Source organism: Oncorhynchus clarkii, chromosome 16, assembly GCF_045791955.1.
Source record: "Oncorhynchus clarkii lewisi isolate Uvic-CL-2024 chromosome 16, UVic_Ocla_1.0, whole genome shotgun sequence".
NCBI classification, from domain to species: domain Eukaryota; kingdom Metazoa; phylum Chordata; class Actinopteri; order Salmoniformes; family Salmonidae; genus Oncorhynchus; species Oncorhynchus clarkii.
Window position 1 is genome coordinate 58938056 of NC_092162.1, and position 27375 is coordinate 58965430.

General features: G+C 40.6%; 1 protein-coding gene across 3 annotated transcripts; it reads right to left on the reverse strand.

The window, feature by feature from the left end:
• Positions 1-62: 62 nt before the first annotated feature.
• LOC139368830 (MAP kinase-activated protein kinase 2-like) lies at positions 63-25678 on the reverse strand. 3 transcript variants are annotated; one of them, XM_071108230.1, is made up of 10 exons: positions 24100-25678; positions 4421-4560; positions 4280-4344; positions 4075-4154; positions 3844-3970; positions 3580-3655; positions 3345-3469; positions 3071-3156; positions 1832-1912; positions 63-1598 (listed from the first exon to the last, which is right to left on the reverse strand). In XM_071108230.1, exons 1-10 carry the CDS (start codon positions 24340-24342, stop codon positions 1455-1457), a joined length of 1167 nt encoding a protein of 388 aa, XP_070964331.1. In that variant the 5' UTR covers positions 24343-25678; the 3' UTR covers positions 63-1454. The 3 variants fall into 3 exon arrangements, with proteins under 3 accessions (XP_070964331.1, XP_070964332.1, XP_070964333.1); XM_071108231.1 differs by having other exon boundaries at positions 1832-1909; positions 24100-24999; XM_071108232.1 differs by lacking the exon at positions 24100-25678 and adding an exon at positions 23218-23426.
• Positions 25679-27375: the final 1697 nt, after the last annotated feature.

A 27375-nucleotide genomic window follows, 5' to 3' on the forward strand; every position in this document is an offset into this window, starting at 1 on the left:
CTACTTTAGGATTCTGGCACACCACCAGTCACATACCAATCAACACTTTTGAGAGTACAAGCGACTTTGTACGAGTTTTAATCCACAGTAAAAGACAGCCAGGACATTAGTAGAGCAGTTTGCGACTAGATGTGCTACATTTCATATGTGTACCGCCATACCCCCATGCATTACAATGGTGCCCTTACCCTCAGTGTTCCCCATCGCCTACCACAGCAGAAACCCTGAACAACACTATTGCTGATGTGTGGAAACCGATAGTTAGTGACACTGATGTTGTTGAGTTCAGTAGTGAGAATTCTCTGATAAAATATTCAAAAGAGTGCAATCAGCATTAATCTGTGACTTTCATCAGGAAAAGTGACATGGGCTACACCATCTATGGGCTTTTGTGAGCTCATTCTATGGGGTGGATATTGGATAACAAGGTCCCTGTGCTACTGTCTACCACAAGGTGGCTTGAATATTCCCTCACTGTCATCACATTGGGAAAAATCTAAATTTGAGACTAGTGCACAGACCTTGAATGTGTGTCAATCACGCATAACATCAATGGGAGGTGTGTGAAAAGTTAGGCTACGTGCACAGGTCTCAAGTAAGGATTCGGCCCAATGTCCCCAAGGCACACAGTCTTCTTTTCTAAACAGTCAGTCCACTTTTAATGGTGGTGGTTATAGCTCTGGCTACAGGTGTGTTGGCTAAGATATCAAACCCAACCAACAATGAAAACCCATTAAATTTCAGTCATACAATTCAAAAGTCCAATCTAAAACAAAGCAAAGAGTTCATGGCAAACAAAAACACAACAAATAGAAAATGAATACCGTTGGTGTGAATAAGTATATACAACGAATGACAACTAAAGCAATAAACTAAAATACATACAAATGAACAAACAGAAAACATTGCATCCCCCATTGTGAAGAGTTAACTAATGTGGCCCTTCAGTGCACAGGTAGTGTTTCCAGTGCATAGCAGAAGAAAAAAAAAAATAGACACAGCCATGTCCTTAAAGCAGGGGTAACCACAGTATAACTGGATGCTTCCATGGTCTCTAAGCTACTTACCCACAACAGTATCATCATGAGAACCATGTGGCCAATACTGAGGGGAATCAACATTGAAGAACACAGAACAGAGATGGGTCAGATACTGAATTAGTTACAGTGCTGTCGGCTCGCATATAGTGATCAACAACAACAAAACCCACTGCCTCACAGATACCATGTGATAACCATCTGATCTCTTTGCAGACAAAAAAAGTTATTTACCTTGAATGGCAATGTTAAAAAAAAAACGATTAAAGGGGGTAAAACGATGAGAATAAAACTGATAAAAATTAAGTTAAAAACTAAAATGGAAAAATTTTTCTTGAGATTCTGACTTTCACCCCTTAGCAATCTCTGCTTGTCCTATTAGCTCTCTTTCACCGCATGAGTGTGTGTGTGTGTGTTTCACAGGCCCGGTGTTTCAGTGAGTGCTTTGTTTGCCTTCATTCTTCTCTTCATCAGCAGCGGATTGGTCGAGTCCTTGATGGTCTTGATTTTGATTTGCTCATAGTCCACTCTCATGGTTGCTAAGGCACTTGTCATTTCCTCCTAGTAACAAAAATATAAACATTATTAGCATATCACAGAAACAATTTCAAATCATGTGTAAAGCACAGAGAAAATCCAAAGAAGTGAATACGCAATTGTGTAGAGTGTTTGCTTCTATGTTGTACAGTCTAGAGTAGGATATTATTGTGCTCAATCAGCCGTGTGGATCCAAGTCAGAAGCAGAAAGAACGCTATCAAATCACTACAGTGCCAGTGTCTGTGCATGTGTTCACCTTGACCTCCTCCCAGACGTCCTGCTCCTCCTGCAGCACACGGCTGGTGTGGAGAGGGGTTTGAGGGACCTCCATAGACTGCTGCAGGAAGACCAGCATGGGTTAGCATTAGCACATAGCTTTAGAGAACACATTGTCTCAAACCAAGGCACGTTAATATAGGAGCAAACTGGAAATGTGAAAAGTATTCAGAAACTCTTGGAGGATACTTGATAAGTAGCGCTCCCGAGTGGCACAGCGGTCTAAGGCATTGCATCTCAGTGCTAGAGGTGTCACTACAGACCCTGGTTCGGTTCCAGGCTGTATCACAACCGGCTGTGATTGGGAGTCCAATAGGGCGCCGCACAATTGGCCCAGCGTCACCCGGCCCACCCCGGGTTTACTATTAAGTAAAGATACCTTAATAGAAAATTACTCAAGTAAAAGTCACCCAGTAAAATACTACTTGAGTAAAAGTATTTGGTTTAAAATATACCTAAGTATCAAAAGTAATAAAGTATAAATAATTTCAAATTCCTTATATTAAAGAAAACCAGATGGCACTATTCTTGTTTTTTATTTATGTACGGATAGTCAGGGGCACACTATCACTCAGACATAATTTACAAACAAAGTATTTGTGTTTAGATCAGAGGCAGTAGGGATGACCAGGGATGTTCTCTTGATAAGTGTGTGAATTGGACCATTTTCTTGTCCTGCTAAGTAAGCATTCAACATGCAATGAGTACTTTTGGGTGTCAGGGAAAATGTATGGAGTAAAAAGTAAATTGTGAAGTTGTCAAAAAGATCAATTGTAAAGTAAAGATACTTTAAAATACTTTTTTTTTGCAGTATTTTTTTACTTAAATACTTTACTCCACTGCAAACCAGGCAGCACCATTTATTTATTTATAGATCGCCAAGGGCACACTCCAACGTAATTTACAAGCGAAGCATGTGTTTAGTGAGTCCGACAGATCAGAGGCATTGAAATAAAATGTACATTATTTTATTTAGAAAAATAGTGAAGTAAAAGTTGTCAAATATAAATAGTGAAGTACAGATATCACAAAAAATAACTTCAGTAGTACTTAAAAAATAAAAATCCTCCACAGTGTATTGATTCTGTGCACATTTGTTAATAATAACCTTGTACTATTACATTGTGATCAAAACACACTGCAGCAACAGTTGCTCAATGGGTGTACCACCTAGCCCAAAGGGTAAATTAGGGGGAACACAGAGGGGTGCTGTGCTTACATTGATCCAGGGGTGGTTCATGAACTCTGTGATGCTCATCCTCTGGGTGGGCTCAGTCTTCAGCAAGTGGCGGATCAGCTGCTTGGCTGAGAGAGAGAAAACAGAGGAAATCAGAGTTACAACTATTGTAAGCAATTCATACAGGATTAAAACTACACCTATCCAGTGTATGTGAAATCAAAATGTATATTGTTTTTATACATAATTCCCATCAATGTCATGATATTCATTTTGAATTTGGCCCATATAAATACCCCTGGCTTCTTTTTATTACCTTCTTCAGACACGTCAGACCACTCTGGGTTTGGGAACTCGTACTGTCCGTTCCTGATGCGTCTCTTCATCCCTGGGGAGATGGCCAGGCCATGGTTGGAGTAGAAGGGAGGATATCCACACAGCCTGGGGAGAGAGGCGGAGAGGAACATTTACACAAACCAAAACATGCTACGTCCTGTAAATGCTGCTATTGGGAATTGATTCATGCTGTCAAACTATTTTGTATCACTTACAGAATATACATGATGACGCCCAGAGACCACATATCACAGGATTTGTCGTACTTCTCTGGACCAAGAACCTCAGGAGCTGAGATAAAGGAGGGAGAAAAACCAAGACTAAATAAATCCAAGCATTATATTTAAAGAACATAGTAAATTAATGGCATTGAGATCTTCATGAATAATTACACCAACAAGATTTAGGGTGTATTATAAATCACAGAGACAGCAAGCATGTTGAACAGCAAGCATGCAGACCGAGGGGCATGCCCTTACCAACATAATAGGGGGTGTAGCATGGCGTTGCCAGGGAGTTGAGTGTGGTGATTTCTTTTGCAAACCCAAAATCTGTGAGTTTGAGGAGGGCGTCTGGCCTTTTGGAGGTGTACAACAGATTCTCTGGCTGAGAGATAAGAAAATAGCATTACATTTTTTGACTAAACATGTACATAAAATTTGTTCTGCCTGAAGGCATATACAGTATAATTCTGTTCAGACAGGCTTTACCTTGATGTCTCTGTGAGCAATATCAATGGCATGCAGGTACTGGATGGCTTCACCTATACTCTTCATAATGTCAGAGGCCTCTAGATAGGGGGTGGGAGAGAGGAGAAAGAGTTCAAGGCATAACTGAGCGAGTGAAAAGTTGAATACCAGAGGATTGAAGGGAGACATTCAAACGGTCCAAAAATTTGGAAAAATATGCCTTTACCTCTTTCTGTGAATGCCTGGTTCCCTCGGTCTTGAATATGGCTAAACAGCTCACCGCCATCCATGCTAAAAGATAGAAAAAACATTGAATAACATAGGCTAAAAGGATGTGTGTGTGTGTGCGCGCGCATGCGTGACCTACCACTCCATGACAATGAGCAGGCATTTTTTGCCCTGGTAGAGGTTCTCGTAGACGTCCATGATGCGTACAATGTGAGAGCAGGGCGATGCCCTCCAGTGCAGCTCTACCTCCCGACGAGCCTTCGCACAATCCTGCAGCATCTGAAGAGAGGGAGGAGATGAGAGAAGGGTGAGGATGGAATCAGAGGTTACAACTCATCTTCATGGCTTCTTTCTCATCACCACTGATTATAACAGACTGTAGGCTTTCTACATAAAAGTGAAAGCAATATGACAGACAGTCAGAATTACCGAGCATCAGAAGGGGATTTTTAGGCCTGAACTAATAACCAACAATGACGCAAGCTTATGGTAAACCACACAGAGCCGAGCTGCTGACATCTTTCAAAAAAGGTTACGTAGTCTAGATTTCTCCTCAACCAGTGACTAGTGTACCATTTCCTCAATTACTGAGGATGCATCAGGCCAGGGGTCTCAAACTTTCAGTGTCTAACTTGTCACCTTTGTTTCTAAATGAGAAACAACGCAGTGGCTTTTCCTCAATCAGTCATCAGTTTACTACGAGTTTAGAGAAGACCTCAAACAATGACGGAACAAAAGCCTTCCAGAGGTAGTCACTTCCCTGACTCTGCCATTCAGATCTGATTACGGCAGCCTCAGACATTATAATAACATTTCCCTTCTTCCCAGATGCTACTGCTCCGGAGGCAGCCTTACGCAACCTAAAGACTTTACTTACAACTTTGGAGTGCAAGAACAATACCATATGAAACACCAAGCTGGTGAATAAGGTAAAGGCTTAACCCTCGCCGTGCCTGCTGCGACAGGCTAGTAAACAAAACACACTGTAAACACTTTACAGTCAGATGCATTAATCAAAGAGAATCTTGGATTGGCATCAATTCTCCAACGTGTTCTTCCTCCAGATTAAGCTGGCTGTAAACTATATTACTTTAAGTGATTAACGTCCACTAGCCTGTGTCACATCCTGAGACATGAACAGTGTAGAGGCCAGTTAATAGTGACGTGTAGCAGAGCAGTTTCATGGTAGGGAAAGGCTTCAGGAACACACACAGAGACAGACTGACATTTAAAAGTATAACTGACAGTGTTTAAGCAACATGAAATGTTAATCAAATCTTTTCATATACACCCTCACGGCTTCTAAGCTAACATATGGAATTGTTTTAAGATGGTCATACCTTGGGCTGTGGCATTCACAAAATTTAATCAGCCAGTGATTGTCAAGAAAATAACGGTCGGTCTCACGGTAACACCACGGTCTCAAGAGGGCCACCATTGTTCCTGTTCCCAAGAAAGCTAAGGTAACTTCCATCATCATGAAGTGCTTTGAGAGACTAGTCAAGGACCATATCACCTCCACCCTACCTGACACCCTAGACCCACTCCAATTTGCTTACCGCCCAAATAGGTCCACAGACGATGCAATCTCAACCACACTGCACACTGCCCTAACCCATCTGGACAAGAGGAATACCTATGTGAGAATGCTGTTCATCGACTAAAGCTCGGGATTTAACACCATAGTGCCCTCCAAGCTCGTCATCAAGCTCGAGACCCTGGGTCTCGACCCCGCCCTGTGCAACTGGGTACTGGACTTCCTGACGGGCCGCCCCCAGGTGGTGAGGGTAGGCAACAACATTTCCACCTCGCTGATCCTCAACACTGGGGCCCCACAAGGGTGCGTTCTGAGCCCTCTCCTGTACTCCCTGTTCACCCACGACTGCGTGGCCACGCACGCCTCCAACTCAATCCTCAAGTTTGCGGACAACACAACAGTGGTAGGCTTGATTACCAACAACGACGAGACGGCCTACAGGGAGGAGGTGAGGGCCCTCGGAGTGTGGTGTCAGGAAAATAACCTCACACTCAACTTCAACAAAACTAAGGAGATGATCATGGACTTCAGGAAACAGCAGAGGGAACACCCCCCTATCCACATCGATGGAAGAGTAGTGGAGAGGGTAGTAAGTTTTAAGTTCCTCGGCGTACACATCACAGACAAACTGAATTGGTCCACCCACACAGACAGCATCGTGAAGAAGGCGCAGCAGCGCCTCTTCAACCTCAGGAGGCTGAAGAAATTCGGCTTGTCACCAAAAGCACTCACAAACTTCTACAGATGCACAATCGAGAGCATCCTGTCGGGCTGTATCACCGCCTGGTACGGCAACTGCTCCGCCCACAACCGTAAGGCTCTCCAGAGGGTAGTGAGGTCTGCACAACGCATCACCGGGGGCAAACTACCTGCCCTCCAGGACACCTACACCACCCGATGTCACAGGAAGGCCATAAAGATCATCAAGGATAACAACCACCCGAGCCACTGCCTGCTCACACCGCTATCATCCAGAAGGCGAGGTCAGTACAGGTGCATCAAAGCTGGGACCGAGAGACTGAAAAACAGCTTCTATCTCAAGGCCATCAGACTGTTAAACAGCCACCACTAACATTGAGTGGCTGCTGCCAACACACTGACTCAACTCCAGCCACTTTAATAATGGGAATTGATGGGAAATTTAAAATATATATCACTAGCCACTTTAAACAATGCTACCTAATATAAATGTTTACATACCCTACATTATTCATCTCATATGTATATGTATATACTGTACTCTATATCATCTACTGCATCTTTATGTAATACATGTATCACTAGCCACTTTAACTATACCACTTTGTTGACATACTCATCTCATATGTATATACTGCACTCAATACCATCTACTGTATCTTGCCTATGCCGCTCTGTACCATCACTAATTCATATATCTTTATGTACATATTCTTTATCCCCTTACACTTGTGTCTATAAGGTAGTAGTTTTGGAATTGTTAGCTAGATTACTTGTTGATTATTACTGCATTGTCGGAACTAGAAGCACAAGCATTTCGCTACACTCGCATTAACATCTGCTAACCATGTGTATGTGACAAATAAAATTTGATTTGATTTTTAACTGACTTAATGAACATAAAAACATTAAGCTTCTACTGGCTTACACACAAGCCACTGATGAAGACCTTTGGAACATCTACATTTTAAAAGTCTAATACAGTCATGTTATATAGCCTACACCTACACAATAAATCCATTGCTCATTTTAGACAGGTCTAAAGAAGCAAGTTGTGAAGAAAATTTATATTTCAGAAGTACATGATTGCATACTCTGAGTTGTCCTTATGTTAGGTCCTGATCTGGCTACGCCAAATGGTTGTGTGCTACACAATTTTAGCAGACAAGATTTGCTTAGAATTCAGTTGCATTACATTGAACAAAGCTAAATAAAATATAAAGGATATTTTCTCCAAACGATTTGAGGATGTGCGCACATGCGGCTATTCTGTGAAATAGGTATTCCTCTTTATGCTTAATTTAGAATGATTCATGTAACTTTAGTTGTTCTACAAATGTTGGGCTATATGTTGATTTTTTATACATTGTAAGGCTGTATGATGAGACTAATGACGATTTGAAAAGTTGTTTGAAAAGCATGTTTTTTGTGCAGGTTTTACACTCTATATCAGTCACTCATTCACAATTTCACAAGCACTTGATAATGCCTAGAATCTCACAGCTGCATCCCCTTTGTGTGGCTGTAATGCACCCTAAAAAAAATACAAAAAATACATGCCTTTTGCGGCCAGTGGCCGTTGTGGCCTTCTCCCTGAGTGCTGCACGCTCCATCACATGATTGGGTCTTTCTAACAGGCTACAAGTGAAGGCAGACACATCGGGGACGCAACTACGTGTTCTTATCCAATTCCGAGGTGCATATTGAAGATATTGGAAAAACTGTCCATGTTTACTTTGTCAGCGAACAAGATGAGTAGGCCTAACGAATAGCAAAAACACTAGCTTAATTCATTCCACTATCCCCCATAGTACAAAGGTCGACCTATTCTATTCTGTCCGAGAAATAAATATTCCAAACATAGTCTGGGACAGTTGCGGAATGCGATAGAGGTTGTATTAATTTGGGAACTATCATAAAAAAAAGAAACTTTTTTACACAATGTGGCTAACGCAACAGATCAAAACGTTTAGCTTCAAATGTCTTCACATTATACGCGCAGCAATGCACACATGGTAGATGGCTATAAGCGCAAATGTTCCATTAGCAGAAAACACAATTATCGAAAGTGACCGCAAATGCAATTCGGCATGTAATGCCTTTTATAATGAAAATGTGCGTTGATCTTTCCCAAAATTGAAACTCACACGCTGCTTATTTAGGCCAGTTATGCTCTACACCCCTGTAAAGCGGATTAATGTACTTAATTTTAAGAAGTTATTTGGCCACTTTGTATCACTAAAGCTTATTAAAACATATAGGCCTATGGGCTTGCTACATGAGGTGTGTGACTATGACTAGAAAAAGTCACAAAAAATGCATTGTTTCCTATGCTGGGCATCATTCACAAGTAATATATATAAGTTAAGGGTGACAATATTAGCCTATCAGACTATTCTTGATTTTAATCTCGTCGTCTTTACATATACAAAAAAAAACAATGTGAAATTTGTTTTGATTTAGAATGGACCATTATCATGCACCTCTATCGAAACGGGCAGCGGAAATGTCATTATGCACTTAATAGCGAATGGAGGACACTTTTCCCTGCGGTTTTTTTTCATGCCAGCCAGGTAGGCTATACTCCCGTTGTAAATTAGAAATTCGCTTAACATTAGGAAAGTAAGATAAATAAATATAGAATGCCTAGTCTATAGAAAGTTGATCCCCCTCTTTTTAGTAGAGGCCATCCCGCTGTTCTCTCGCACAATTACATAGACTATTGAAATGTTGCGCAACATGAGCCCTCATGAAGTGTTTGATTAGATTTTCGTAACATTTGCATTGATGTCAGGGACAATATGATTAGAGGGACAATAGCAGTAGGGTAAAAGTACTACTTAAGTAGTTTTTTGGGGTATTTTTCACAACTTCTACTTCACTACATTCCTAAAGAAAATAAATTTACTTTTTACTCCATACATTTTCCCTGACACCCAAAAGTACTAGCTACATTTTGACAGGAAAATGGTCCAATTCATACACTTATCAAGAGAATATCCCTGGTCATCCCTACGGCATCTGATCTGGCGGACACACTAACCACAAATGAGTCGTTTGTAAATTATGTCTGAGTGCTGGACTGTAACACGGGTTATCCGTAAACAGTAATTAAAAATAATTAAAAATGGTGCCATATGTTTTAGTTAATATAACAAATTTGAAATGTATACTTTTACTATTGATACTTAACTACATTTCAGCAATAACATTTAATTTTGATGGTTAAGTATATTTAAAACCAAATACTTTTAGACATTTACTCAAGTAGTATTTTACTGGGTGACTTAAGTCATTTTCAATTAAGTTTACTTTTACTCAAGTATGACTATTGAGTACTTTTTCCACCACTGGACAATAGAGTGCTGAGTACCAGGCAGTTAGTAGCCTACCAAACTTACTAATGACCAGCAGCAGCAGCAGAGCTTGGAGAAGCCTAATTACCATGACTAAACGGTCACACGGAATTTGACTGCCTTCATGACCGCAGGTGTGGGGGTAATACGGTCACACCAACAGACCTAGTCAAGCTACCATTGTGGGCTAAGGGTTAAACACGGCAATAAATAAAATGTATTATCCAAGACCTGAGTCTATGCAGAGCGGTGTGCCATAGCCGATCAGAGATACAGTAGGCCTTTATGCAAATAAGCCATTGCCACACAGGCCTGCCATCAGTCACTTTGAAATGGACTGTGTGTACAGGCAGTAGCAACAGTGCAACTTTAGCTCAAAGGCATTCGTGAAAAGCCACAAAATTCACCCGAATGGATTTCTGCAAATACCACAGGAGTCCCCTTACATTTGGGAACTTTACAGTCCTATTGATCAAACCACCATGAAAAAGGTTGGCTCGCTCTCCCTCAGGTACACACATCAACTAATGCAAGCCAGAGCGAGATGAGTCAAACTAACAAGTGAACATTAGCGAAACCCTCTCAATCTTTTCAGCTAGTTGGCTGTCAAAATAGCACTGATAAACAATGGCGTAGCCTAATCTTCCTTATGCAGCTTGCCTGTCAATGCATGCTTGTCCCACCAATGCATGCTTGTCCCAAACCATGTTTTGACAATAATGTGAACTTGCCTGCTCGCCCATTTGATTGATGCCAAATACATTGGATTGACAACCAAAGTTATTTTTTTATAAATTTCCTCCAGTGTGTCAGTAGGCTTGGGGATAGAAGAACAGGAATAATGAAGGTCATTTAAATGTAGTTAGGCCGTGACTGGCCTCACACTCCAGTAAAGTAGATGGTGGGGTATGATCCCAGCGTTCCTAACAGTGGCAGTCAAGCACCAAAGCTAAATGGCTAAAGTTGGCTAGATACTTCCAGACAAAGGAGAGAACACTTCACTGACCATTTCTCACCCTAGCAGAGCTGGTTAGGCTGTTAACATGTTACTAACTCGCAACACTGGCTGAATATGACCAAATGGATAGCAGTCATTCAAGTGCAGCATAGCTAGCAAAGCAATTCACATTTCTTGCTAGCAAACCAAATGACACCTGCATCTCTAGCTGTAGCCACCGAAAAACAATATGAGTGGAAAAAGTTGGTCACTCACCCAGTCCTCCAATGACATGACATCCTCCCAGCAGCTAGCTAGCTAACGTTAGCAAGCTAAAAACACAAGAGCCTAAGTAAATAGCTACATAAATAGATATACTAGCCTATTAAATCATGTTATCACTGCCCTTGCTAATTTGATTGTATTGACATTCACAGAATTCGTTACATTCCTCTGTTTTTCTGACAAACAGTGCATCCCAAATGGGTGGAGGCAGCAAACAATGTACCAGTCCAGCTGTGATTTACAACCTGATATAACCTATTTTTAAAAACCTCTTATAAAAAGTTGGTTTAGCAGCATAAGCTGGGAATTTGAAGTCATGGACAATTATGATTGTCTTTCATATTTGCTAAGTACTTAAAACGCTGTCAGTTCCACTTTAAGGCTCTTCTGGAATGTAAGACCAAACACTATTCTCCTCAATAAAGTATTGTATGAATGTGGGATTATCCAGTACCTTTGACTCCTGATATTGACTTAATGCAACTCGTCCTTTGCACTAAACCAGAACATGCAGAAATTCGAAGCAACTAAAAAGTAGGAAAATTGATTTTACAAGTGAACAGCACTTGTAGGCTTAAAGAGAGCTCGCACTTAATGCATGTCGGAGGTTCGAGGCCCAAGGTGTCAGTGGTGTTGTGTCCTCCTGGCTGTTTACTGTACGAAATAGGCTTGGGCGATATACTGTTTATCAGGGTATTTCAAAATACCAACTGAATGATTTTCAATACCGGGGGTGCGTGCTACGCCCCTGCTTATAACTAAGTTATTTATAACTATAAGAAATCTAAGATGTTAAAGCTCCAGCTATGCATTTGGTTTGCTAACATGCTATCTAAGTGGCTAGATGTCAAGGTAAAGCATCTTGGCAAAATTGTTCTGTGCATAAAAATCCATCCATCCATAGTACCAGTCAAAAGTCTGGACAAACCTACTCATTCAAGGGTTTCTTTATTTTTACTATTTTCTACATTGTAGAACACATGGAATCATGTGGTAACCAAAAAGTTTTAAATCAAAATAGATTTTATATTTGAGTTTCTTCAAAGTAGCCACCCTTTGCTTTGATGACAGCTTTGCACACTCTTGGCATTATCTCAAGTAGCTTAATGAGGAATGCTTTTCCAACAGTCTTGAAGGAGTTCCTACATATGCTGAGCACTTGTCGGCTTCTTTTCCTTCACTCTGCGGTCCAATTCATCCCAAACCATCTCAATTGGGTTGAGGCCGGGTGATTGTGGAGGCCAGGTCATCTGATGCAGCACTCCATCACTCTCCTTGGTCAAATAGCCCTTACACAGCCTGGAGGTGGGTTGGGACATTGTCCTGTTGAAAACAAATGACAGTGGGACTAAGCACAAACCAGATGGGATGGTGTATTACTGCAGAATGCTGAGGTAGCCATGCTGGTTAAGTGTGCCTTTAAATTCTAAATTATTCACTGATAGTGTCACCATCAAAGCACACCATCACACCTCCTCCTCCATGCTTCATGGTGGGAACCACATATGCAGAGATTATCCATTCACCTACTCTGCGTCTCACAACGACACAGCGGTTGGAACCAAAAACCTCAAATTTGTACTCCAGACCAAAGGACAGATTTCCACCGGTCTAATGTCCATTGCTCGTGTTTCTTGGCCCAAGCAAGTATCTTCTTATTGGTGTCCTTTAGTAGTGGTTTCTTTGCTGCAATTCGACCATGAAGGCCTCATTCATTAAAAGTAATGATGGACTGCCGTTTCTCTTTGCTTATTTGAGCTGTTCTTGACATAATATGGATGTGGTCTTTTACCAAATAGAGCAATTTGGTAAAAAGCATTAAGGAAAGAATTTGCACAAATGTACTTTTAACAAGGCACACCTGTTAATTGAAATGCATTCCAGGTGACTACCTAATGAAGCTGGTTGAGATAATGCCAAGAGTGTGGAAAGCTGTCATCAAAGCAAAGGGTGGCTACTTTGAAGAATCAAATATATTTTGAGTTGTTTAACAATTTTTTGGTTACTACATTATCTTGTGTGTTATTTCATAGTTTTGATGTCTTCACTATTATTCTACAATGTAGAAAATAAAGAAAAACCCTGGAATGAGTAGGTGTCTGAATTTGACTGGTACTGTATATAAAATTAAATGTAATGGTGGCCCTTGCGTGCACTTCCAGTAATACCGTGTACCCGGTTTGATACAGAAACAGTATGAGTTATGAAAATCTGGATATCGCCAAACCCTAATTTGTAGCCTACCCACTTGCACATCAACAAACAAGAGTCACTCCCTGACGTCATTCAGTATCCCTGGGAGGAGGGGGCTCTGTACAGCTGGCACTGTCATTCCCTCAGCATAACACACACCAACCACGCGTATGTACCCACACACGTCAGACATGTTTATGGGACACCTGAGCCTTGCAATGAGAACTACACAAAGCGCAGAATAAATATCAGCCCATTGAGAGAAGCAGGAGATTGAAATTCACTCAACTTTTTGATTGAAATTCACTCAAGAGTTTTCCCTGTTAGTTAACACTATCAATGTTTCCCTTCACAGTGTCAATTGTGATCGAATCAATGCAATATTAGCCACTTTCAACAAAACATACCGAAACAAACTATGCAAGAGACTGTTCCTAGGCCGTCATTGAAAATAAGAATTTGTTCTTAACTGACTTGCCTAGTTAAATAAAGGTAAAATAAAAATAAAATAAAAATGTTGTCGGCAGAAGGCATGGGAGTAGGATTTTATTGCACACAATTCAGCCTGTACTCTACACAGACCGGTGCGGCATAGCCAATCAGAGCTGCAGTAGGCTTATATGCAAATAGACCATTGCCATATATGGATCTGTGCCATTAACTTTTTTTTGTGGCCTGTTTACAGCAGTGGTCCTACAAATTGCACAAAATGTGCTCATTTCTAGACATCTTTGAAAAGCGAGTCAGGTAAAGATCTGTTTTGTTAGGGGCAGTGTTGTATTTTGAGACAGCCTTGAATAAGCTAAGTAGCCAATAGACAGAGGGGTAGCATAATGTGTCTGATTCTGTTTATTATATTTTGTAAAGTGGTTTCATGCAAACCAAACATGTTGAGTCACCTTGTCTGAAGGACAAGCGGATAAACAGGTTAATGTCAAGCCTGCATGGTTTTTTTTCAAATGTCTCATGGAATGTTTATTTTACCTTTATTTAACTAGGCATGTCAGTTAACAAAGAACAAATTCTTATTTTCAATGACGGCCTAGAAACAGTGGGTTAACTGCCTTTTCAGGGGCAGAACGACAGATTTGTACCTTGTTAGCTCAGGGATATGAACTTGCAACCTTTCAGTTACTAGTCCAAAGCTCTAACCACTAGGCTCCCTGCCGCCCCATGTAGGCCTACAATAAACACCACACATTGGCTGCTACTGTAGGCTGAATGATAGAACAGCTACTGCCATGTTAAAATTATATGGGATGCATTTTCGCCACAGTTTTTATGGTAGGCCACTCTGGTAGGCCTACACTATGATCAAATAGCCACAGTAGTCTACTTGGCCACAAAACTAATTGAAGCAGGAACAGCCTCAATGTTCACAGTTGCAGATGATTTTCACAACGTTCAAGTTTAGCTAAAAATGCCAACATCAGTATCGGCCCGAGATCTAGTTTAATGCCGATGTGCAAAACCAATGTCAAAGCTGAGGTGCATACCGATATACATGACGTAATGATGCCACATAAAATTTTGCGCTACACTTGCAAAACAGCATCTCTAACCTAGCACACAATGTCTGCTGTGTGGATCAAGCAGTCATTTGAAAGAGTAAAAAAAAAAATTCCGCGAGACAACTCAAAGGCGAAATCCCTTAAAATCGGCAAGATGATGGAATTCATTGCACTTGACAATCAACCGTTCTCTGTCGTCGCTGAGGTTGGCTTTCGTGACTGGTCGAGCACCGGTACACACTACCAAGGGCCCTATTTTTCAGATGTTTCCCTACCAGAGTTACACAGTAATAGCGTCACTGCTATTAGCTTCACAACATACTATGGAATGCCATTTGGGTCTAAAAAAGATAAACGTCAAATAACACTATTTGATAAATAAGTTAAATAAGCCTTTAACTTGACACATCAAATAACAGTTTTATTATAGAATGTTGTGTGTGCAGAATTTGCACGTGCAGGCCAGGCGCCACTACTACTATCAGTAACACTGTCAAAGCTGTACAAAAAAAGTCTGCAAACAAGCAAAGACCGGCCACGAAGGATGTGTTTACAATATCGCGCTGGTAATAAAGCAATATTTGCTTGACCACAACTTCCGGGTTAGCTAGCTAGCTTTAGCTTGGTACCTAGCTAGCACAAATACAACCAGTCTGAAAACAATGACCAGTAGAAACTCCAGTCATTTTCATTATTCTTAGCAATGATTTAGGAATCCTTGTGAGTAAGTATTAGCTAGGTAGTCACTTGTTGTTCAATTACTGAAATTGAACTTCAGTTCATGAAAATAAATAGCTAGCCAGCTACTTAACCCTGTTGCCCAAAGCTAACGTTATAAGCAGCCAGCTAGCTTCATCTGGCTAGTGAGGCTCGGACCAGACTGGGTTGTGAAGCTAGCCATAATAAGGATTAGGCACAAGTGGAATTTGCGATTGCCTTCAAAATAAAAGTCCCTCTTTGAAAGTGCCGCAGAAGGTTACAATTGGTGGAATCATGCCATATTTAGACTAGATAATGTTACACAATGTTGGAACATGAAGCAATGAAATGCGGTATCAGTCTACTCGGTGACACCTACAGAACACAACTGAAGAGTTTACGCAAATATTAGCATTGTATCTCTTATCGCGGGACTGTGAACATGTGAAATCACCTCCCCAGTCACCATATTTGGGGGGTGTATGGACATTCATATTGCACTGTACAGCTTTACCTAAGGATTGGGGATCAATGAAATGGGTTATCTGTCTACTCAATACCCAATATTTTTTTCCCCCCAACGTCCTGCCCAGGAGTTATCAGACCGCAAAGTGTTCAATACACATAGCTTGAAAATAAATGTAGCTCAACGCCGTTGTTTCAGAGTCCCGCAATAAGAGCTACGATGCTAATGTTTTCTGGATGTCACTGAGTAGACTCATACCTATAGAATGTGGCTCAATGACATGGGGGTAAGGCTGTGAAATAAGTATGCCCCAATGCAATTCTAAAGTATAATACATCCAGTGTGATTTCAACATTGTCAAATTAACAAAATTGTCTTTTGTTGATTTTATATAACATTCCAACCTTATTTAGCATGATCTATTCAATTATGGCAAAACTATACTATTTGTATTCATTTGCGTCACTGTCAATTACATACTTTTATTTTGAAGGCTAATCGCAAAGTCCACTATTGTGGATAGCTTCATATAGATGGTCCGACCACTATTAATGAAATAAGAACTGTCTTATAAATAAGGGTTATTTTAGATGATACCTAGCTATAGCTACTGAAACAGAAACAGACATTAAATTATGTGACGTGCAGTCATTCAGGTCCTGATTGGTCAACGAGCTTATTTGACATGTCAAATAGTGTTATTTGTAGAGGTCAACCTATTAAATCGGAATGGACGATTAATTAGGGCCGATTTCATGTTTTCATAACAATCGGTAATCGGCATTTTTGGACACCGATCATGGCCGATTACATTGCACTCCACGAGATGACTGCGTGGCAGGCTGACTACCTGTTATGCGAGTGCAGCAAGGAGCCAAGGTAAGGTGCTAGCTAGCATTAAACGTATCTTATTAAAAAACAATCAATCTTAACATAATCACTAGTTAAGTACACATGGTTGATGATATTACTAGTTTATCTAGCTTGTCCTGCGTTGCATATAATCGATGCGGTGCCTGTTAATTTATCATTGAATCACAGCTTACGACGCCAAACGGGTGATGATTTAACAAGCTCAATCGCAAAAAAAGCACTGTCGTTGCACCAATATGTACCTAACCATAAACATCAACGCCTTCCTTAAAATCAATAGAAGTATATATTTTTAAACCTGCATATTGCCTGCTAACATGAATTTATTTTAACTAGAGAAATTGTGTCACTTCTCTTGCGTTCTGTGCAACAGAGTCAGGGTATATGCAGCAGTTTGGGCTCGTTGAACATGCGTGAAGACCATTTCCTCCTAACAAAGACAGCCAACTTCACCAAACGGGGGATGATTTAACAAAAGCACAATCGTTGCACGAATGAACCTAACCATAAATATCAATGCCTTTCTTAAAATCAATACACAGAAGTATATTTTTTAAAACCTGCATATATAGTTAAAATAAATTCATGTTCGCAGGCAATATTAAACTAGGGAAATTGTGTCACTTCTCTTGCGTTCGTTGCACGCAGAGTCAGGGTATATGCAACATTTTGGGCCGTCTGGCTCGTTTAACTAATTTTCTAATTCAATGACATAACATTGAAGGTTGTGCAATATAACAGCAATATTTAGACTTATGGATGCCATTCGTTAGATAAAATACGGAACGGTTCCGTATTTCACTGAAATAATAAATGTTTTGTTTTCGAAATGATTAGGTCATTAATATGGTCAAATCTGGAAACTAAGGCTCGTATTTCTGTGTGTTATTATAATTATGTCTATGATTTGATAGAGCAGTCTGACTGAGCGGTGGTAGGCAGCAGCAGGCTCGTAAGCATTCATTCAAACAGCACTTTACTGTGTTTGCAAGCAGCTCTTCGCAATGTTTATGACTTCAAGCCTATCAACTCCCGAGATTAGGCTGGCAATACTAAAGTACCTATTAGAACATCCAATAGTCAAAGGTATATGAAATTCAAATGGTATAGAGAAATAGTCCTATAACAAAACGCCAACCTAAATCTTCTTACCTGGGATTATTGAAGACTCATGTTAAAAGGAACCACCAGCTTTCATATGTTCTCATGTTCTGAGCAAGGAACTTAAACATTAGCTTTTTTACATGGCACATATTGCACTTTTACTTTCTTCTCCAACACTTTGTTTTTGCATTATTTAAACCAAATTGAACACGTTTCATTATTTATTTGAGACTAAATTGATTTTATTGATGCATTAAGTTAAAATAAGTGTTCATCCAGTATTGTTGTAATTGTCATTATATACAGACACACATTTATATTTTAAAGAATTGTCAGATTAAAGCGGGATCTGCTTTTTTTGGTCCTCCAGTAAATCGGTATCGGCATTGAAAAATCATAAATAACCTCTAGTTATTTGACGTGTATAGTTTGACACGCAAACGGCATGGTCAGTGTGGTGTGAGTAACTTTACTTAACTATGCAAGTCAGTTAAGAACAAATTCTTATTTACAATGACGTCCTACCCCGGCCAAACCCAGACGACGCTGGGCCAATTATGCGCCACCCTATGGGTCTCCAGACCAAGCACGGCCTGATGTGATACAGCCTGGATTTGAACCAGGGACTGTAATGACGCCTCTTGCACTGAGATGCAGTGCCTTAGACCGCTGCGTCCATGTGTGTGTGTGTGTTAACTATTTAACTGTACTAGAACGCTGAAAAAGGTCACAAAAATTTGAAAAATTGGTTATATCGGTATTGGGTTTTTTTGGCAAAGAAAATAATCGGACATCGATATCGGCCAAAAATGTCATGTTGGTGCATCACTAGTCGCAAAATCTATATTGTTTAGATGTCGTGACCAATGTTCCGACCAAATAATTTTTGGCACCGACCAAATTTCAGGTCTACTGAAATATTATATATATATATATATATATATATATATATATATATATATATATATATATATATATAAAAAAATATATATAAGTGGAGACCACTACCAGCCCAGTCAGTTTTAATCGTAAGATTCAGTATTCTGCTATACCGGTTAGCTGATAATTCATACAGGCAAAAACGGGAAGGAGTCTCTTCCCTCCTCACAGACAGCCTAGCCATTGGCAGAGATACGGGAAGAATCTTCCCTCCGTATACCGACAGGCATTTGCAGACAGGGAAGAATCTGCTTACACAACAGCCCCTGAAAGGACACTGTCGGGAAGGGCAATGTTGTTCCATTTCCAGCACAGAATCTCTGACACACATATATACACACACACAGCAGGCGATTCATACAGTACTATGCTCAAGAGACCACTTGATAATCAGAGGCTAAAGCACATACAGATCTGAGGCTAGGCTAGTAGGCAAACACCTATCCAAAGAGGGAAAGGCCATCTAAAATGGTGGTTCGTCATTCCAGGGAGGTCTCTCCTCTGGTTTGCCCCGTCTCAGGACACCTGCCCAATAAAAGCGGAGTGTCTGCGTGGAGCATGGTGCTGTACGAATCCAGACCGAATAATCCCCCAGTCATCTCTGGACTCTTGCGCCAGGCTACTTTTAGAGCTCAGACACACCGGAAGGACCGTCAAAATGTTTGCAGTACTCTGTACCTCTGTACAGTGTCGGCAGTCGATGTCTTTTGTGTTCACACAGCAAAGACCTTAAAGTCGTCAGCCAAAGCCCTGTTAAAATACTTCAAACCAGGTGGCAGTAGCATTATTTGGCAATGGATGTCTGTGTTGCTTTTAGGGTCTAGTTCCCTCAAACTCAACTCTGGACCTTGAAGCCAGTTCCTCAGCCTTTCTTCATTGTTCTCCTCGAAAATCCAGGACCGATTTAGACCTGGGACAGGTTGATTTAATTAATCAGATAGAACAGAAAACCATTAGGATCCAGTCCTCGTAGGGTACGAGTTGAATACCCCTGGTCTAGTCAATGTTTGCTAGCTAGCTGATATAACAAGCTAGCGAGATCACAAAGAAACAATTATATTCAATATCCATAATCACATTCATATATAATATATACATTTTTGGTAACGTTAGCATGACTCACTAGCTGTTGTGCTAGCTAGGTAAAGACAATGCATTGACTCTTTTCAGCCAGCTACTTCATGGAAACTAATCTATTGTGATTTAATTATGTTACTAGCTACAGTGGCCAGATAGCTAGCATGGTAAAGCATTGAGTGTTGTGTGCATTGTGCTGCACTTACCACCCCATTCATTTCATAAGTAGTGTGTGTCACTACCGTGCTCAGTTAGCAAGCTAACATTAGCTAGCTAATAAACAAACATGATAAAAAAAATAATTCAAGGACAAAACTCCTTAGACATAAAAGATGTTAAGTACTGCTCTAGATTTTTTTTGCAGCTTTATTGTTTTAGTTAGAACAATGCTGTCAGCTCCCCCACGCGGAGATTCACGCCCTCTGATTGGCTCAAAGTCAAGTTATTGACCACTGCTGAGCATTGTGAATCCACAAGTAAAAACGGCAGGTTCGTCGGTACACAGCAGGTACATATTTTGTTCTAGCAAAAGAAGGCCTCCTACTGTGATGCACCTACCAACAGTCAGATTCTCAGGTTGTTTTATGCTTTAGACATCGGCTTTTTCTCCACCAGCTAATAGTATTAGGACGGGCCAAGCAAGGAAGGAAGAGACAGCAGGGACGGGGTTACTAATAGCAAACCTTTCAGCTTCAGATCGTAGAATAACTCGACTTTGAGCGAATAAACGCACCAATTCCGCATGTTCTCTCTGTTGCTCTTTAAAGAAAAACAAGATTTCAATCTGGGGGGTTCGATGTGGCAGTTAATGGTGTTAGTCCACCCATGAGACATAGGAACAAAGCCAGTATCACTTCCTCAAAATCATCAGAATGAATCTAAGATACCTAAAAAATGCATTTTAAAAAGTAATTAATTGACATTTTTGCAGAGGTTTTTGTCACTCAATTTTACATCAAGTAAGTGCACAATGCTGCTGGGCTGGTCTGTCCTACTGTCTGTGCGTTCTGCGGTAGGATTGTGTAGAGCAAAATCACCGCAGCTGTGTATCCTGGTGTTAGTGGGCAAGTGAGCATTGTCAAAATCAAAACCCAACCCTGAAGTAACTCATGACAAAACTAAATTTTGGATGAAACTGACCAAAATTATGCTATTTACTTCGTAGTCAATTTTGACACTAGAATAAACGTTTGTCTAATATCGATGCCACATAGGCCGTTTTTGATCAGAAAAGTTGTTTATTGCTTTCAGTTGCGCTTTAAGGTAGAGTAAGAACAAAGCAGTGGCCAATTACTCAAATGTTGTAAAGGGAACATGTGCTCTTCTCTCTATCCCCATTAGGCCTAATAGTATTAGCCTGGCCCGGGCAGTGGAGGAAAGGGTGTAGACTAAGCCTAAAAGCAAAGCGCTCATCCTCAAGACTTTGGACGCAGTAGAAAAGGAAGGATTTGAGAGGTCACAAATATTCAGAGGTTCATGATCTTGAGTCTTTATTCAAATATATAAATCTTTAGCCTTATATAGACTATATGGGAAAGGAAGAATGACATCTGTTCTTGTGCAATTCCTCCTAAAGGCAATTTATAAAATGCAACACTGAATGAAGCCCTTCTACAGCATACCAGCTTAAGGGGCCTGACAGTCAAAGCCCTGGTCACAATTAGAGCTGGGGGGGATAAACCGAAAATGAACTGCAACGACCACTTATCGTGAGCATTTTCCTGATATCGTTCATTACAATAAGTAGCCTATACTAGAGAAATGTGAAGTTCAAAATAAGCTTGCTAATATGGGTTATTGTTAATGGGACAATTGATGGCTACAAACTAGTAGTATAAAAGTTTTTTTTTTTTTAAGTTAAAAGTATCGTTATTAATTCTGTCAATTTATTGCGATATAGATTTCTATCCATATCACCGAGCTAGTCACAATACAACATTACAAGCTGATCAATAAACCCATATACCAGAGGTGTCAAACTCATTCCACAGAGGGCCGAGAGCAGGTTTTCGCTCCTCCCTTGCACTTGACAGATGAATTAAGATCACTAATTAGTAAGAACTCCCCATACCTGGTTGTCTAGGGCTTAATTGAAATGGAAAAACCTGCAGACACTTTTATTTTTTTAAATTTAACTAGGCAAGTCAGTTAAGAACAAATTCTTATTTACAATGACGGCCTACGCTGGGCCAATTGCGCGCCGCCCTATGGGACTGCCAATCACAGCCTGGATGTGATACAAGCTGGATACTAGGCCCTCCATGGAATGAGTTTGACACCGCTGCCATATACACATCTGACACCTCATCCTCATCTCCACTGCAAAGTCAAGCTGTGCTCAGCATCACAATGCCACCAACCCCAGTTGCCCAATCAGAGCAGGAGGATACATGCATCAGGGCTGACCAATAGATCCCAGAGGAGCAGACTGAGGAAATATGTGGGGAAGTTATCAATTTTCAATTATCTCTGCCTGAAGGCTAACACTGGGGCTCAGCAGGCAGAAACACTGCCCCGAGGGGCAATGAAAGAACATAAGACTGTGTCTGTGAGATGAGGAGTGTGTGAGGTGAATGGAGAGAGGTGGCAGGATGCTGCTATTGTTTAGGGCTTATCTGGGAAACCTAGAAATTAGCATGGGACATCTGTTTGTTTCAAGTCTGTCAATGATCTAGAAATTATTTTAGGGTTGACAAAGAACAATGCACTGAAGTGAACAAATGAGTGGTATATGAGTTTCTGAATTTCAGAAATAACAGTTGTCATACATTTTTTTTTTTAAACAGCCTTTTTCTGCAAATTTTCCTGGGAACCTGTTATAAAAGCTGATAGCACAAAATAAACAGATGAGTTTTATTCCGAAACATATTTTCACAAACAATGGATTATTCGTGACTCATCGAATTTGACAGTTGCTGAATATGCCTGTACCTGAAGCCCAGCCTACTAAGTCAATAATGTCAGGGCAAAGACACAGAATTACTATTTAACTACGTTATATAAATAGGCCGACAGTAAGTCAAATAATGGCAGCAGAAGACCTTTTGTTAGTTTCCGTATCTGCTTCAGGGTAGACAAGAGGCCAGAGCTATTTGGGGACCAGAATGACAGCTGCGGTATGACGATCACGAACACCAGCAAAGAAAAGCCCTGGTTGAAAGCAATGTTGATACTAAACAACAGCACCAACTAGGCCTAAATACAGACATTCAAATAGGATCAGAAAGTTTTCCCATTTTAAAGTGAGAGGAGAGGCTGACCTTAATGTAATCAAGAGCAATGATTTGCTCTATCAGCCATCCTGATGGTCGGATATGAATCATAGGATTTCTAGTGTAGAGTCAGGGCCTCAGAGGAAGTGGCACCCACAAGAGATTAACTATGCCACGGAGGTACTCTGGTCTGCTCTCTTGTGAGCAGTATAGTAGTAAACAGATTTCTTTCTCACTCAAATGGAATTGAAAACTTGAACACAATAAAATGTAAATGTACTCACACTGAAAACAGTCAGTGTGTCAGTGCAACAGACCTATTACACTTCAAATCTAGGTAAAAAATAAATACAAATCTAGGCTTAGGCTATATCACATTGATAAAGAAAATGAGAGCTGCACACCCTAGGAGCTCCGATGCAATACATTTATAACCAACTTTGACAGGGTCGAAATGTTGGTTATAAAATGATTGCATGGAGCTCTCCTTTTCTTTTTCCAATATTATACTCCGCTAGCCAGCGCCGCTGGCTAACCAGGTGTGCGTTTCTCTCGCCTTCAGATAGAGCAATCACATTGATAACATTATACGGTAACAAAGTAGCAAGTGACACTCGTGAACTTATTCAACTGCCACTCTGGAAATGGAATAAGGTGGTGCATTGTGTGCTTTGAAAAGCGTGGGTATGTTTTGAGGAATTCCTAAGCATTTTTTCTGTCCAAATGAAAGACCTTTTGCAGAATGGCAGTACAATACCATAATTGGTCATTCATAAGTGGGATGGGGGGGGGGGAAATAATCATACTCGATTGAGTTCTCAAATATGCACGGCTATAAAAGCCCCATTCTTTAAAATGACATTGTTTCACTTGGACGGTTTACGTTTTAGTATAGTCTCAAAATCACAAGAATGCACAAAACACATTTACCTTCAAAGCGTATTTATCTCCACTTCCTTTTTGGAATATCTCCAATACTTTCCCATTTATGCCCATGCCAAGGACTTGACTTGTAACTTTGTAGTCGTCAGTTATGGCATTCTTTTTTATCTGAAGAGGGTTGTGGGGTTTGACGAAAAACGGAGGAAAGGGGGCAGAGTTCAGATTTGGCGCTTGCTGTTGTTGCTGGTTCGGAAAAGCCGGTTGGTTCTGGTTCTGAGCGTTCGATAACATTGTTCTGATTTGGTTTGAGAGAGCGGGTTCACTTATAACAATTCCAATTTTACGGCAGGGAAATCCTCAGTTAAAAATAGTGGTTTCCTAATGCTAGCTACCTGCTGATATGTGGTCGAACTCGCATGCTAACATTAGCTAGTTATACAATCACAGTGCCAACTTCCAGGCGAGACTCAAGTGGCCTTAAAATAACTTTAGTTAGATTACTATCTAACACGCTTATTGGTTAAGCTACTTGCTCATGAACCGTCCCTTAATATTCAAAGTTATCTCGCGACAAAGCTAACGCTCCGAAGCTTCTAAATTCATTCGATTCGACACTCTACCACCTGCATTGAAGTGAAGTCACCACCAGAAATAGGAGGAGCTTTTTTTCGTTACGCATCCGCTTTCCGTTCTTTGAACATGTGTTTATCTTGTCCAGTATTGGTGGCCTTTCTATATTTTCAAGGTAGCTCCCACTGAATAAAATCTTCAGACTTCAGTATCGAACGTCTCAGTCGACACGACTTTCAGGTTGTATCTTGTTTGTTTTTTCCCCACTATCGCTACTGTCTGTCATAATGACCTCACAAGTTTAACTCGCTCGAGACTCGAATCACCGGAAGATCTCAATTTCTACCTACTTGCGCCTTCTCTCCGCGTATCCTTCTCAAAACCCATTGGACAAGAAAGCCAGAAGTCCCTCCTCTCTGATCGTCTCCTCCAATGGGTTTCGAGAAAGAGAAGAGAGGACGCGAGGATGATGCGATAAATTTACATTTGAGATCTTCCCACAGATTGGATATTTTAAAGGCCCAGTGCAGTCAAAATTCAGTTTAAAGGACCTTCAGGCTTTGGACACACCGACAGCTTTTGGCATTTTGGTACAGCAGAATTACATACATTTCCAATGAAACGCTGCGTTTGCCTTGCGACATTGCGTTGCAGGTGCAGTGCATACATTGGATTTATCGGTATTTAAACGGTGTGCGTAGACGGTTTGACAGCAATGGTTGCAGAAGGTGAATGTTGAACTTATCCAGATGCTGCGTACTATTGTGTTCGAAGCGTTAACGCCTCATATCCACCAGATCCATCGAGCTCTTTCTGTTCCACGGAGGTCATTCATTTTCAATGGAGAAGTCCGCAACGCTACTTTGGCGGTGCCGTACTAGGTTGTGGTGCATTCTCTGTACCGCATGCATTCAATATTTCTTATCCTGCATTGCTTTACCTTGCGGTGGTACCAACATAAGTACACACAGACTCCAACTAGCTATCTTTTAGCAAGTTGAAAGCGAAGCAAGTGCCTCAAGTACAGAAAATGGGGACTAGACACAGCGAAACATCTGCATCAGATGGACATTGTGCATAAAGGTCCAATGCGGACGTTTTTATCTCAATATCAAATAATTTCTTATTTGTAACAAATTAATTAAATCATTAAAATTGTCAAATTAACAAAAACAGCCTCTTAGCTAAATGTAATTTCTCTGACTAAAAGTGCATTTTCATAATTTCCCAGTGTTATTTCAACCTCATAGTCGGGATATATATAAAGCACAGTAATATCACGTGTTTGACTGCACTGGGCCTTTAAGGTATCTCATAGGACTGAATTTACGGCAATTGGCAGAATCCTTCCGGACGTAGTTTGTGATGCACCAAAATAGCTGCTGTCCATTTTCGTGCTGAATGTTTTTTTTAAGAACTTGCGAAGTGTGGGTTTAAACTTAGCTAGTAAATATAATCGAATACATTTTAGGAGTAAGAACTTGAGTTGACGACGGTGACGTTTTCAGTATGTTTGCGAAGTCCAACACAGTGATTAAACGCTCCGATAGGCGAGGAGTCACTCGTTCCACATTAAACTCAACGATTTACAATGGAGTTGAGCGACGACGAGTAGTGTGGTGGGCCGACTGGAGCTCCGACGTTTTAATGGAAAAAAAACGACACATTTCAGCACCCAAAGAATAGGCAGCAATTACACACGATATTTTCTATTCGCCGCTCAACTCAACAGGCATCCAGCCTCTTTGGTAGCTAGAAAGGTACCCAGACAGCCAGAGTGAGAGGAGTCTGGAAAAGACTTGCAATTTCATATATGCTAGATTGTGACTGAGACTGAATGCCAAAAGATTCAGTAGAGGAGGTGCCTAAAGTTGGCCATTTTTGCATACTCCACCATACCATGAGGCATCCATGTCTTCATCAGTGGAAAAGATTAACGGTCGAGTTTGATATAATTTTAAAGCTTACAAGAATTTTTTCAAACTATTTGATCATTTCTATAACTTTAAATTGTTTTTGTATCTTTAATTTAAATTATCAAAAAATGCATAAACTCAGATTATTTTCAATTTTTGCCTATGTTGTAGTTTATGTGTCGTTAAAACAACTGGGGACTCTGAACATTACCAGGTCAAATCATGACATCAGTGATCTTCAGGTCAGAAAGTAGGAGCTCTAGAAAGAGGCCCGAATTCCGAGTTGGATGACTGTTCAAATAGATTTTTTCCCCAGTCGGCTCTCTTTTCTTCGAGGTCCAAGTTGTTTTTAATGCACTTAAGTCAGAGAGTTCCGAGCCCCCAGTTATTTTGAACACAGCATTAGACCCTATTTTATATCATCCGAAGTGTTTGAGTTTTGGCCGCCATCGGTTGAAACCATAGAGATAGATAAGAGGACTCGGCTTTGTGTCTGTGACAGCATGGGCAGTGCCATTGAGGCTATCTCCATTTGACGTAGTCCATTTTCACGACTCCAACAGGGTCACCAGGAGAGATCAGCCAATGAAGTTGGAAGTCATACCTGTTGACTACATTAAAATGGTGGAAGCCCTCAATGATGCCTCCCATGCTAATACAGCTTTTTGGCCACTATGATTCATTATGATTGAGACAGCATGCTCTTAACACAAGGTGGGTGTTAAATGTACTAAAATGGGAATCAAATGGTACACAAAGATGGTTGGATATCTACACATCAGATAATATTGACTTGAATGGGAATATCAGTTATTTTAAAGTACACTGTCAATCTTCC